This window comes from Pseudopipra pipra, chromosome 6 (genome assembly GCF_036250125.1).
Source record: "Pseudopipra pipra isolate bDixPip1 chromosome 6, bDixPip1.hap1, whole genome shotgun sequence".
NCBI classification, from domain to species: domain Eukaryota; kingdom Metazoa; phylum Chordata; class Aves; order Passeriformes; family Pipridae; genus Pseudopipra; species Pseudopipra pipra.
Window position 1 is genome coordinate 56,626,822 of NC_087554.1, and position 14,652 is coordinate 56,641,473.

At 40.0% G+C, this 14,652-nt stretch overlaps 1 protein-coding gene across 1 annotated transcript in view; it reads left to right on the top strand.

The window, feature by feature from the left end:
* Nucleotides 1–7,329, top strand: part of ADSS1 (adenylosuccinate synthase 1) — a 30,350-nt gene extending 23,021 nt beyond the window's left edge. The window contains exons 11-13 of the mRNA XM_064659331.1: nucleotides 1,257–1,354; nucleotides 2,499–2,648; nucleotides 4,019–7,329. Coding sequence (XP_064515401.1) covers nucleotides 1,257–1,354; nucleotides 2,499–2,648; nucleotides 4,019–4,071 — 301 coding nt within the window. The 3' untranslated portion in view covers nucleotides 4,072–7,329. The remainder of the gene's footprint in view (nucleotides 1–1,256; nucleotides 1,355–2,498; nucleotides 2,649–4,018) is intronic.
* The last annotated feature ends 7,323 nt before the right edge of the window (nucleotides 7,330–14,652 follow it).

Sequence of the window (14,652 nt, forward strand, 5' to 3'; positions counted from 1 at the left end):
CTAGTAGCTATCACAAGCCATTAATTTGTAACTAACTACCAATCTGTATCTTCAGAAAAAGTTGTAAAAGTTTCATAACAGTTCTGTTCATATGAGGTGTAAACTTACTGATGCATTCAGGCAAACTTGTTCATATATGCAAACACATGACTCTGGGAATTTTAATGTATTATAAACTGAGACTTAATTTAATATTGTTTATGCTACTACTGATATTACAAAGGAACAATGGTCTTGTTCATTAATTTATCAGAAGGACTTTTAGGTTTTGGTTTGGTTTTTTTTTTTTACTTGGATTTATATTTTGCTTTAACTTAGACATCTCTAGTTTATGTGGAAATAGCTTTAAGAAGTCATGAAGTTGCCTTTTATTTCAGTTCTATACAATTACTGTCCTCTTATCAATAAAACTGCATCATCTCTGGTAGCTGTGACAGTGAAAAAACATGAGCAGATAAAAACATTTGAAAAGTTGAAGAACTGTCTATATGTCTATAGGTGCTTCTTTCCCAAAAGGTCTTTGCCTTTAATCCTTGCATTCATCACATACTTACTGAGCACATACAGCACAGACTATTATGCACATACCTGTCTAAATCCTTAACTACCCAGACTTTTACCAAGCAAGGTCTAGGGTATTGTTTCTGGAGAATTTGAGTAGTGCTAAAATGCAGTTTTGTTCTGATCAGTGAATACTACAGTGTCTTCTTGAGGTTCCATTTTTGTGTACCAGTGGGTTCATTCACAAGATGAAAAAGGTTCATTAAACTGACAGCACATCCCAGGCACTGAAAGTCAGGCTGGGATCCTTCCTACTGAACTGCAAACGTGGTTTTAGTAACCAGACCGTGCTTGCTCTGTTATAAAAATGTAACTTAGTAAATAAATCTGTCACAGAGTTGTTGTGAATCAGTAGGAGTACTAAAAAGTCACTGTCAATGATGTCAAATGTTGTACCCCCCCCAAACCAGGCCCTTCAAGTGCCACTTCACCTAGTGTGCATTTTCATGCACTGAGCTGAACACTGTGCACCTGTGTGAGCAGCCAAGAATTGGGAAATGTGTTGTAGCAACTCAGTCATGTATTCATTCCAGAGGCGTGAATTGAATTAACAGTGTTCATAGTTTAATGCATTTATGTATTTCTGCTGGCTGGGCTGCCTGAGCTGGACTTTGGAAAGGGAAAAAAGAAAAGGTGGAAAGTATTGAAGAGGAGATCATTATATGTGTAATTTTAACTGATGTTTTTCTGTGCAGTTTGGCATTAACAAAACTGGATATTCTCGATGTCCTTGATGAAATTAAAATTGGTGTTGCCTACAAATTGGGTGGAAAAAGAATTCCATATTTTCCAGGTAAGTTGTTAAACATCTATGTTCATTTTTATCTTTTCTGCCAGTTAAGTCACACCTGTTGGGAAAGACTGTTTGCTTTTTAAAATCAGGCTTGATTTCTTGTTCGCTGGACCTTCTGTAGCAATTTGTGGAGCTGCAGTATCTGTGTAAAGGCAGCTGTACCAGTACACTGACTTTTTCATTTACCTTGAGTCTGTGTACAATGGCAAGATCTTCAGAGGAAATAAAATCTTGTGTTAGGGCTTCTATGTCTTGTCCCATTAGATTTTTTATTGGCAACACCAGGGATCTGAAAGTCAGCAAGACTCAAGTCAGTGACTCGGTATCATTGCCAATAGCCTTTAGAGCCTTTAGTGAAGTAAACTTATAATAAAAGCAGTGCTTAAGCTGTGCAAATATGAGCAGAATAAAGCTACTTCTGGAATTAACAGCAACAACACTGTGGTTAATAAAAGTATATATTGCCCCTCGATAATGATTCATGTTAAAACTTTTAAGATGTAATAATATGTAATTTTTTTTACATTAATTATGTTTTCAAGATCCCTGTGACAGTCTGTACCAAGATGAGGGGCTGGTTCTGTTGAGATGGGGGATTCTGGAGGCATGGAGTGGGCTGGCACCAGCCAGCTTTTCCACCACTGCTTGTACTTCCTTGGTGTGGACACAGTGAAAATTCCAGGGGGGAAAAGCTTGCAACCATCTGAGTTTTTCACAAGCCTGATTTAACCCTATTCCATAAAGATAAAAACCTTTGAGACAGTAGTGGCTTGTCTACTGTTTTATTATGTGCTAGTCTAAAACAAAAAGAGGAACTACCGTAAACCTCAAAAAATCTACTTCCTCAAAAATAAAACAGTAGTGTTTTTGTTGACTCTGTGTTGACAGAATAGAGTGCATCCTACAGTTTTTAGAAGAGGAAGCTGGATTTCTGGATCTTCTTAACTCAGACTTATCTTCCTAAATGTTGTAAATAAATCTAAATTAAGAATGAGCGAATTAATGAAAAAACAGTAAAAATACTATTTCTTCATATATCAGATTTTAAATGTTGTCGAAAGACTTTTTTGGTCAAGAACCATAGGTATGTTCTATTAAGGTGGAGCAGCTAAAATCAACTGTGACAAAAATTGCTCTCCCACAGCTAATCAGGAGATACTACAGAAAGTGGAAGTAGAATATGAAACAATGCCTGGGTGGAAGACGGACACAACTGGAGCACGAAAATGGGAGGACCTCCCACCCAAGGCCCAGAATTACATCCGTTGTGTGGAAAACCATGTTGGCGTGCCAGGTAAACCTTTCTGAGGATGCCACAGGAGGCAGGCACAGCTCCATGGAAGCTCTCAGTCTGTTAGTCAGAAGTCGCTCGGTTTGGGCAGGAGGCAACAAGTACCAGTGGTTGGGCTGATGGTGGTAAAAGACAGCTTGCCAGGAAGCAGCAAAGGGTGTTCAGCAGGCAGGTCTGCAGTGCTGCAGAGAGCCCCAGGCTGCTGCTGGCAAGGATTTAACCGGGGAAAGATAAATGTGTGTTGTTCTTGGCAAACTGCCACCTTCTGTCAGTGAAAACTTTGGGGTCTGTGCACCATGCTTCAGTGTGTGCTTGGGCTAACATCCTCATCTCTTCCTTTCTCTCTGCGTCCTGCACTGCATCCCTCTCTGAACAGAGAACTTTTTTTTCCATTCTTACTCATATAAGGAGAGGTATTGCATCACAGAGATGAGACTGTTTAACCCGGTTCTGCCACTTTGGAAAAATTGAAAATCTTAACACATCAATCTCCAAAGGTCAAGCCATCCAGTTTTCTTCTAGAGCTCTAGAGGTGCCAAGAGCTAGGTGTGGCATAAATGGTGGAGTTTGCAGGGGAATTTCCACAATAGCAAGCTTGGAAAGATGGTAGGTGTGCTTTTGTTTTCCGTGAAGCACCTCAAAGGTCGCCTCAGAGCAGTATGGGCTGGTTACAACTGCGGCGGTTCCAGTATTGTTCATGGATCAGGAAGCATCTGATAGCAGAGCTTGAAACTCAGTGTGTGGTCAAGGACACAGATGTGGGTGAAGGGATATGTAAATAAAGCTCCCCTTACTTTATTTCTCTGGTTCTCTGTGTGAAAGCAGGCTGCCTTGGTGGGTTTGATAAAAGAGACTTACCCACGGTCAATTCTTTAGTAACTATGGGCAATAAAACTGTAGTGGAACCGTTACAGTATGGAATTTACTGCTCACACTGGATAACGTTTATAACTGCGGCCTCATATTTATCAATATTATGGCACATGGGTATCACTATCTCCTGCTCCACATCACAAAAAACTTCAGAGTCTGGCAGAATTCTGGCTTCCTCTCTGTAGGGATGTAGCTAAACATCCTGTCACTCAAGACAAGGACAGTTAAACCTGCAACAAATGTGCCTGACCTTCTATTAGACCCTCTGCCTGCAATGCTTTGTGTTTATGGTATAATTATTTCATGCTTTCAACCTTCAGTATACTGCACTTTCTAGTCTGGTAGTGCAGCTGGAGTAAAGGGATTTTTGACAACGAAACTTCCTTCCTAAATTTGTCCAGTTTGTAGTGAAGCATGATGAGAGGTGAAAATTATTCCAGTTCATTGATTGCAATATTTACTCTTGGTAATTGTTCTAACAGATGTGTTTTCCTCCCTAGTTAAATGGGTTGGAGTTGGGAAATCAAGAGAGTCGATGATCCAGCTGTTCTAAACAAATGAAGAACTCCAGTGATGAGAAGCACAACGTGGCGTTCATCAGTCCCTTACTGCTTCCCTCTTTAAATGGAAATGCTATTTAAAACAAACATATTCTTCTAGGAATTGAATAGAAACACAACATATATTCTGTATTGTAACATTTTATTTATCTTTAAGTTCTCAGTAAATTCAGTGTAAAATCTCCTTGTTGGCCATCTTTAAAAAAAGTCCAAAAAGTATTCCTAACAAAATAAGGAAAGGTTTTTTTAAATTTGATCCATGTTACTATTTGGAAGTACTTTACAGCTATATAGAGTTACTTCTTGCTGAAACCAGTATTAAGCCTTTTCCAGTAGCTACTGGGTAACTTTAGAATTGTGAAACTTGGATTTGTTCTTCAACTTCAAATGTTAAAATGTCTGTATATCTGGGTTGGCAGTACTAAGATAGGTACCATGCACTGAAATTGGTTGAATTATAAAGATTTTCAGTTTCTAAAATACAGCAAAGTTAGGTAGGTATTTTTGACTGCACAAAGCAAAGCAAACACAATTATCTATAATTTTTATATAATTACTTTTAATGGCCTATTGAAATGAATGGAAAGCAGCTAAAATATATTTCTTATAAAGCCTATTGTAGGAACTGAGATAACATCTGTAGCGGGGCCAAACTGGAGAAAGCTGACCTGTCTAATAATGCTTTGAACTATCCTGTGTACTAACAGCCTGGAGACTGTCAGGTGTGCAGCCTTTATTTTAAGCAGTAGGGGAAAGGAGTGAGTGAAGGTGGAAGGAAGAGAGTCCTCAAGTTACAAAACACACAGGGAGAGTGGAGCTGAGACAGCACACTGCATTTTCTCCATGAACCTGAGACATTTCTTCCTGCTAGTGCTGTGACTGTAGTTTCCAAAGTTTTACTGTAGTACTCTGCTGAGGAACTTGTGACTTGCAGTTCTGTAAGGCACTCACTTCCACGGCTCCTGGGTTTCCAAGAATAAATCAAGGCATGACTCGATGACTGCTGCAGTATTTACACCCCTCACTCATTTTGACCTTCCTCAGCAAAATGTAATGACTATTTATAGAAGGGGATGACATGTGACAGCCAGGGTTGGGACATGTAGAAACCATGGAGAGATCCCAGAATCTTCAAGAATACACTTGGATTTCTTTGTGGATCTTCTAATTTATAATGGTTATGCATGAAGAGCTCTCAAAAAACTCCTCTTGTAGAGGAAAAAGAATACACTAGAGATGGGGTTATTCCCTATCTGTGAAATTTTCCACGTAAATGTTCCTTTTCTGTAAATGCATCAGAGAGCTATGACAATATTTTTGTATCATTTCCAAGGGCTGTGGAAATGACATCACAACCTCAGTAATGCCATTATGCAGTGTGTGAAAATATCCCTTTTCGGAGATGGTCACTCCAAGGATGCAAACAATTACACTCTTGGCATTCCAGATGGGGGAAAAGGAAAACCTGTCCGGAGAATCTTGTGTCCTACTCATCCCCTGTGTCTTTTCTCACTCAGTGTTGAACAGCAGATAATGTTCAAAGCCGTTTGTGTCAAGCAGGGCTTAAAGAAGTACCAGTACAATACAAAGCACTAAAGGTAGCTGTGTGTGGTTATATTGCTGCTTGTAAGGCAGAACTCTGACACCCTCCAGCTGCAGTGCAGTCTCTTCGTGCCCCAGTTCATCACAGACTCTGTCCCTTTTTCCCTAACAAAAAACAAACGAACAAAAAAACAAAACCAGAGCCCAAAACTGTGAATCTTTAATTCAGTGTCAGCTTCCTTGGTCACCCTTGACAAATTGTTTGATCTCACTGCTGCTGTTTTTGCAATCTGTAAAAATGGCAATTAGAAAAACATCTTCACTGCCTTTTGGAGGTCCCTGGGTTGAGCCCTGCAGTTCTTACTCTGAATTGATGAGGAAGCTCTCCCCATCATATTTATGGGTATTCTAATGAAAGAGCAATGAGATTTCTGACCTTATTTAATGTTTGCAAAGCACTTCTGAAAGGTGCTTGGTAAGTGCTAATTATTACAAGCACTGTGAAGTGTTCCTCATTTATATGAGGTAATTTAAGCATAAAGATGCTTGGAGGTATAGTAATTAAGCTTTGTTTTCACATGGCTTAACCTTGTGACATTTGCCTTCAGAATGATCTAGAGCCATTCCTTTTCTTGGCCCCATCTTCATCAGTGCATTTGTGCTAGGAGGTTTCTGCTGTATTTAAGCTTTGGTTGATTTATGGGCAAAGTCCACAATGACTAAGAAGCCACTCTGTGTGCTGAATAACTGGATTAAATGATCAACTCTAAACTGAGTATTTGGCATATTGAAGATAATAGGTTTTATAGTTTAATTTTCACAGGATTACTTTCTCTTGTTCACCTAATCTTTTTATTTTCCATTTTCCATTAAGTATCTGTTAGATCCACATGGCCTGTCTTTGCTTCCAAGGATTCATCAAAAACCCAGTGAGATTGTCAGTGGGCATGATGTAATAGCCAATTATCCCATGACTCTGTTACTGTAAAAGTAATATACATTTCATTTCATAGCATGGATATTTTAAATGAAAGTTCTACTCCTATTAAATTTCATATGTGTTGTCCTTGAGTTAAATGTGAATAAGTTCAGGCTTTTATCAAAAACTCTTTAATCTACTGAGTGACACAATGCTTAATAAGAACATTTTAATGTAGATTTCCTTTCATTTTGGCTGTTTCCCATGTATATTGTTTTGTACTTTTTGGAATTTCATTTAATAACAATCACTGTGTTGAATTTAACTACTTCTTTATCCCCAGCCAAATGCAGTAATAATGGCTAAAACTGGTTGATGCATCATCCTGTTCAGTATCTGGATGGAAGAATAAGGGTAAACATTTACCAAAATGCCATAATTTGTGATAAAGGTTATAGTTTTTTAAAAGTAGCAATTACTGTTTCACACCTGCACAGTAATGTGTTTGACATATTTTCTCGCACTTACCCTTACAATATGGCCTTCTAGTCAGGTGTACACTTCCTAACACATGCAGGATAGGATTTTGAAGATTTTGTAATTTTTTAATTTGGCTATATATGGTCTTACAGTTCTGGCATAATGCACTTTATAAAAAGAAAGAAAATTAAGCATTTCCATAGTAAATGTGCAATCTATACTTACACTTTATGCAGATTTTTTCGGATGATTTTTGATCCACACCTGTTTATTTTCTCCTTAAAAATGTATTAAAACAAATTTAAATTAACAGTGCTTGGTCTCTATTTCTCTTTTATTTTTTAACAAAATACTCTTCATACATAAACCTGGTTTAGTATTTCATAAATTTTAGAAAATTACTAGCAGCATTAGCGAATGAATGGATATTTTCTTTCAGTCTACAGATTTTCATCCTTTGGCCTTTTTTTACACGTTCTATAAACTTTGTCACCTTTTCCCATTTACGAACTGAGCAGGGATCCACCTTTAACACTGAGATTCATGGTTATCTTCAGTTAGCTGGCCTGAGTGACCAATGGTTTTCTGAAGGAAAAACATGTTTTCTAGTTAATGCAAAAAATATTCTTGCTAGAACAGCTGGCTCAGAACAACTGATGTGAACTCCATGTAGCTTTTATCAGCATCACTGTGATAGAAAAGAAAAGCAGATGCTGGCTCAGATAAATAAATGTCACCTCTAAAATGTGAGTCAGCTTCAGACAAGTACTGTTAGGGCTTCCAGAAGCCTTTACAGAATCATTCTTTTTCTCATGTGTTTTAGAAGAAGCCAGAAACAGCAGGTAAGGGACTTGTCCCGTAAATGACAGCAGGTAAATACACAATTCAGGGCAATGCCTGAGAGCGGTGTGAGAATTGATCTGCTAATTAACTATGGTCTCTTCATTTCCTTTGCATCAGTTTGGTATGTATAATTGCACATAGAATGGTTTTTGGTGGCTGAAGCACCTGAAGCAGTTTCATCTAACTCCACAAAGGGCTGGAACTGCCCAATGCAAAAAAAAAACCACCATCACATCACCACCCAAAAAAACCCCAAACAAACAAAACAAACAAACAAAAAAGAATAAAATAAACAAAACCAACCAAAAAACTCTGGGGGAGTTTCTATGCCAAAATTGCCCATTTGGAAAGTTCTTTGGTTTGTTACTGGTGTGTTTGTTGTCTGTCACCTGGAGAGCTGAGTCTGATGACTGGGAGGCAGGAAAAAATACAGACTTTCCTGCCCCTAACCTCTCCTAGTAATACTTTACATGGGGTAAAGCTCCAGCCCACTTGTGGAAATGGCCCAGCTTCCTGTGCAGCAACTTTTCATGTCCATCAGAGAGCTGGTTTCAAGTGCTGGATGTTTGCAAAAAGGATGAGCTGACATCACCCTTTTAAATGGGCATCAAGCAAGGAAGAAAATCCAGCTCCAATCATCTTACCTTTAGCAGTGCCTGTTCGTGGTACAGGCACTCCATCAGGGGTGTAACCTGTGCATTTGTTGGCTACTAATAAGCGAGTGTGTTAGTGCTTGTTTCATCTCTTTATTAGATCCATGTTGCCAGTGAAAAAGAGGATGCCTGGGGCATGGAGCCTGCTGGACTGCCACAGTGCTACATGGATTCATGGCATGTGACAAGTGGTACAGCACAGGCTGCTTCAGGGAGGTAGGAAGCTGGATTCTTTGCTTCCTGAATCACTGATCCATCACAAACGAGCTTTGATATGAAAGTATTTTACCCTTGGATGGGGCTGGCTGCACCTTTGCATATTGGTCAAATCTAAAATGAGATATTATCCATGTAGACGTCAGCCATAGAGTGAACCATTAAAGAAGTAAAGAAATCCTACATAAGGACTTCAAGATTTTGCCATTTAATCTCCCATATACTTACAGGAAATTAGTTGTTCTAAAATACTTTCGTGCGTTATTAATATCTGTACATTTGTGGAGTAGACACTGCTTGTTAAATATTTGCCCATCAGTCATATGAGATGGTAAGAAAAAAAAAAAAACAGGAGAGAAGGTCTTCTGTAAGCACATACACTTTACAGCTTCCATTAATGTAGAAAATTTTGGCCAACAGCTGCCTTTTTCAGTGGTTGAAAACAGTACAAATTTTAACACTGTCTAAATAAACGTTATTGGCAAGAAAAAAATAACGTCTTTGTCAGAAAAAATAAACCCAACACTGGTGTATTTGAACATTTTCACAGTCTCGAGATAATGCATCTTTCCTGTGTCAGGCGTCACCTTTCAAGAGCTGAACACGCACTCCAAAGTTTACTCTGCAGGCTTGTAGAGTCTCAGACAGCAGTGTTGGGCTTCAGGTGATACTTTTACAGAGCCTGAGAAGTGGCAGAGCACTTCAGACAGTTTAGGTGGCCACTGAAATCCTTAAAATACCGTCAGTAGAGGCACTGGAGACATGTTTTCTTGCAGGCTGGAGGATACAGTCAACTGTACGCGCCCTTCCAGCAGAGGTGTCAGTATCCATCTTCATCTTCCTGTATGGGACATAAAACTTTCCATGCTAACTGGGCCTAATTCTTCAAATGTGAGGAAACAGTGTTTGCTGCTGAGGTTTGTGGAAGCCTGGCTGGCCTGTAAATGGAGATGGTCCCATGCAAGTGGAGGCAGCCTTTGGTGAATATGACAAAATGACAAGCTTGGAAATACAGTCACAATCATAAAAACTTGTTTCATGGTGTTCTTTGCTTCTGAAGAGGAAACTCCCAGTGTCAAACCTACTGTATTTAGTCCTGTTTCCATTGAGATTCTTAAAGTAGTGCAGCCCTCTGCCGCAAATGGAGACCTGTCCTTCGAGTTCTGAGTTCTAGATGGCTGACAACAAATGGCAAAGACCTTGGTAAGCTGGAGGGCTTGGCAATGGAAAGCTCCTGAAGTGCAGGAAGAAGTGAAGGGTTCCCCATGTCTCAGTACAGACTGGGAAACAGCTGGCTGTGGAGAAGCTCTGCTAAAAAGGATCTGAGGTTTACAGCAGATGCCAGGGTGAATATGATGCACTTGCATCTTAAATAAAGCAAGTGGCCTACTGGGCTGTACTGGGGGAATAATGGTCAGGAGATGAAAAAAGGTGTTTTCCATTACTCACATTGATGAGTAGTACCACTAATTCCTACTGCACATCCATGAGCATCCATTGTAATGGCATGTTTTATATCCTTAAGAGTTGGGTGAAGAAGAAAGGGAGAACTGGGAAGATGACGTGACATTCTAGTTTCTTCAAGAATCTGCCTTGCAACAGGTAAGACCAGCACAGTCACGTGTATGTCAGTACCACTGTTACAACTTTGCTGCTCAGTTACCACCCCAAAGCATCAAAACCAGGCAATGCAGTTCAAATTTTGAGCTTTTCATTTCATGCTCCAATTTTCTTCTGCTTCAGTTGTTCCAGCCATCGAGGCTGTGCCCTTGTGGTGCCCTTGGCAATGACCATTATCACTGTTTCACACTTTGGTTTGCTCTACAAAGTAGTGCACCCAGTTTGGGTTCCTTTCCCACGGAACCATACAAGAAATGCTCTCCAGCAGTGTCCCTGCTATGCTCCAGATACTACTCAGAGTTCAGTCCATGGGACCTGACAAGAGCTGGTCAGAAACCACCCTCCACCTACAGTGTGGATATTGGATCCTGAGGACCAAGTGCTTTGTGTATTTCTTCCTGTAGTGCTGCATTGCCTGCTAATATAGACACAGCTTTTGAACATCAGCCATTCCATCTCCCCTTATCCAGTTCTTTTTCCACTTTATACTGATCCCTAACTAATAAGCAATTATTTTCTATATCAAATGCTTAATGAAGTCTAAATAGGTTATAACCACCTTATTTTCTTTATCCATAACATTAGTTATTATTCAAGATACTCAGAGGTCATCTATTGTTAGGTCTACTTTGCATTTTATCCTATTTTACATTTACCTTCATGTTTTTAGTGAGCCTTTCCTTGAAAATATTGCTAATTATGAACTACTGAGTCTAGGCTGTTAACCCTCTGGTTGTCAGCATGACTTTTTCCCTGCCTCCTGTGAAAGTATTTCAGTTCTCAGGTAATACAATACCTCTCTCAACTCAAAAGGTTATTAAAAGCATTTCTCCCTGCCTTGAAATTGCATAGAGCCATTCTTTCAAAATTCAGGAATGCAGTTTGTAGCTGGACCAACAGGGCCTTATATCTAGTCATATCTAAGTGAGATAAAATACAGCTTGAAGACATTTACTAAGTTCACAAAAGGTTTTCCTTGCCATTCTGAAACAGCATTAAGTTTCTATCTATAGCTTCTAAAGGAGATTACTGGAAAAGGGAACTAAGACATCAAACCCATTCCCTGAGGATTTGGTCCACTGATTTTAAGTACATACATTCTGCAGAAAAAATGAGAATATGCCTTCAGTGATCTCTGGTTGCCTGTACTGGGTACTGAAATAAGTAGCATCTCCAACTTTGCCAGGAGAACTGAGGTTGGAGTGGGAATAAAACAGCAGGAAGTTTGTGTGCTGAGTGCTGAACTTGGCCTAAAGAACAGCTGGTGTCTGGGACAAACTAGGGGGTGGCTGGAAATTTTTACGAGCTAGGAGGAATGTTGGGCTTCTCGCCTTCATTACTCAGTCGGTTATTCAGTGCCAATATCACGGTTTTATATTCAAGCCAGTTTCAGTGGTGATACATTTGTTTATGTAGGTAGCTCATCCTAGAGTTTAGGTAGTGATAAAGAATCAGTATTAGAAACAGAGCCAGTACTGAGCACCTTCACCAGCAATCTCGAGATCTTCTAAATCTTGGAGACAGGAAAGGAGGAAAGGACAGGATTGTGTCACACCAATATTTTCTCTGAAAACCTCATGCAGAAAAAAAAAAAAAAGATGAATGCATATGCATGGCAGAAACCTACTGAGTATAAATATACAGAATAAGTTATGATGCATTTTAATGTACACGAAAAAGAGGTCAAGTGAAATAAATAAAAGAGATGTTGTCTAGTTAAGGCATTACAAATGGGATAAGGCATTTTGTCTATTAGAGATTGATTTGCCCCACACTACATAATTAAAATACCAAGGCTGGTACTGATGGAAGTCAGGGCCCTATGCAAAATGCATTGATGATTTCCATGCAGGGGAAACATGCCAGCAGCATGAAAAAGTCTCATTCTATTAATTGGCACCCTGGATGGTAGGCCTAGGACTGAGCATTACTTTCACAGCTCATACCACACCACTCATGCGAACTGCTCAGCAGAGAGCCAAGAGAATGAGTGCCTTCAAGACTTCCCAGCATAAACAGATTTCAACCAAAAGGGCTGTGCTAGGAAAATTTCCACATTAGCCCTTGTGATGGTCCCTGTAGCTGTGGCATGTTATCTGGCAACGTTCAGGGAATTGGTTTGACTCTGTGCAGCTTCTGTTTTCTGCATAGGCATCTTCTCTGTCCAGGACTGACAGCACAGCCACACATATTTAAAATAAACACACTTTGTGAGGTGCTGCTGGGGATGGTTTGTGAGACACAACGAGTGCAGAGAGCCTGGCATAGCCCCCTGGAGCTGAATGGATGTACCCTGAGTTATTCCAGAGGCAAACATGTGAGGAACAACATATGAAGCTGCCTCGAAGTAAGGATTCATTTCCACAACAAAATAACAAGAACAGGGCTGGATGCAGCTGCAATGTGGAGGGAGGAAAGTTTTGCCCAGCCCTTCCCATGCCATGTGTGGGAGAGGATGTTTTGTTCTGTGCAGTGCTAGTGAAAGGGCAGAGCTACCTCTCAGAGCCTCTCCAAGTAAATCCACACTGAATAATGTAATAGCATGACTTGGACACAGATTTAAAGAATTCCTAGGACAACGACCTAGTATTAAATGAAAAACATTGTCGCCTGCAGGGAAGGAAAGCAGAACACTTGGCACCACGTTAGGTTAGGAGTGGCTGTTATCACTGTCAGAGCTCAATTTCCTTTTTTCATGGCAGATTAAAATAATCTGGAAAGAAGCAAAATGAAAGGAAAGTGCGTGGCAACAGAAATGAAGGCACACTACTGGTGGAAAGGGCAAGAACAACAACAAACATGAAAAACATCTTGGAGAAAACAGCCCCTTTGTAAACCCTGTCAGCAGAACAATAACATCTTCACGACAGCAAAAATAGTTTATAGTTTTGAGAGTGCCCTCTAGTGTGAGCAGGACCTTTGGGTGCTCTGATCTCCTGAGCAGCAGTGGTGTTTCTCAGAGCTGGCAGGACAGAAACACGCTATGAAATTCAACCGCACCGTGCTAATTTAAGAGCAACCATGTCAGCATGGCAGAGCCTCGGCTTAACAGCAGCATTCCTCAAGAGCCAGCCCTTAATCCCACACATCACCAGTTTATCAAAAATTATCTTGATGCATAAACTAATTCATTAAGATGAGGGCATGAACTCTGTGTTATCAAGTCTCTGTAAAATGACTTGCTCTCGTGAACAGACAATGTCGGGTCTGGGTGTAGCCCTTTGAGCCGAGCTGTACACATGTTGTCTCTTGAGGCTGATGTACTACACAGCAAGAGGAAGGGACCGAAGAAAGGAAAGGGCCATGAACCCTTTCAGAAAAAGCAAGTTTATTCAAGGAGGTTTGGGGGGTTTTTATCTTCAAATCCATATTGCAGAGTGCAGGAAGGACAGTGCAGTGGGACCGAGCGCGTGGGGTGCGGTGCTTCACCCCAGGCCTGACGGAGGATGTGTGTGCATCCTGATACCCCATCCAACCTAACACAGGCTGCATGCTGGCACATGGCCAACCACATCAGCTTCTATAATATACTTAAAAAAATTTCCATAGTATTCCTTTGACCATTTTAGCATCAAAACGTTACAGAAGAAACAGCGAATTGGCCAAAATCCACTCATTTTATATCAATACAATTAAGGAAACTGGTTATTTGAAGAGGTGTAAGAGACAGAGTTCCACCTCTAGGTATTGTGTTTCAGTTTGTTTCTAAATGGCCTAATAATGAAAGAACAGAATAAGTGGGGGATTTTTACTACAAGCACGGGGAAGGGAAGCCTTTGGTAAAAGTGAAGCTGAAGGGAAAGATTAAGTACATTGAAGGCCTTTCTGATGCTTATGAGACCCTGCTGTTAGGCATTTGGAACAATCTAAAAGCTAATATAATTTTCTGGATTGATATTTATGTCCCACCTGTTCCTGACATGGAATACTTGTTACTGTAGGTGGGTAAAGGTTGCTTGCAAAGCAAGGCATGGAGAGGAAGAAGTAAGACTGCTGAATATTTATATTCACAAAGCCAAATCAACTATCCTGTATATTTTTTCTGACCCTTCCTAAAACAGCAGGCAGAATTTTCTTCAATTTGCTCTGTTCCAAGCTTTAAAGTTATTTTCCTTTTAAGAAAGCATGCAGTATTGAGTTGCAATGTCTGTGACTTACACTGCCTGTGATTTTTTTTTCCAGTCTACCTGTTTATCTGTCAGTCAATGCTTCCAGCTACTCCAAAATATGATTAGAAATAAACTCATTATGATTGTCTTACAGATGGATCAGATGGATCACAAACAAACAAACAAAAATCT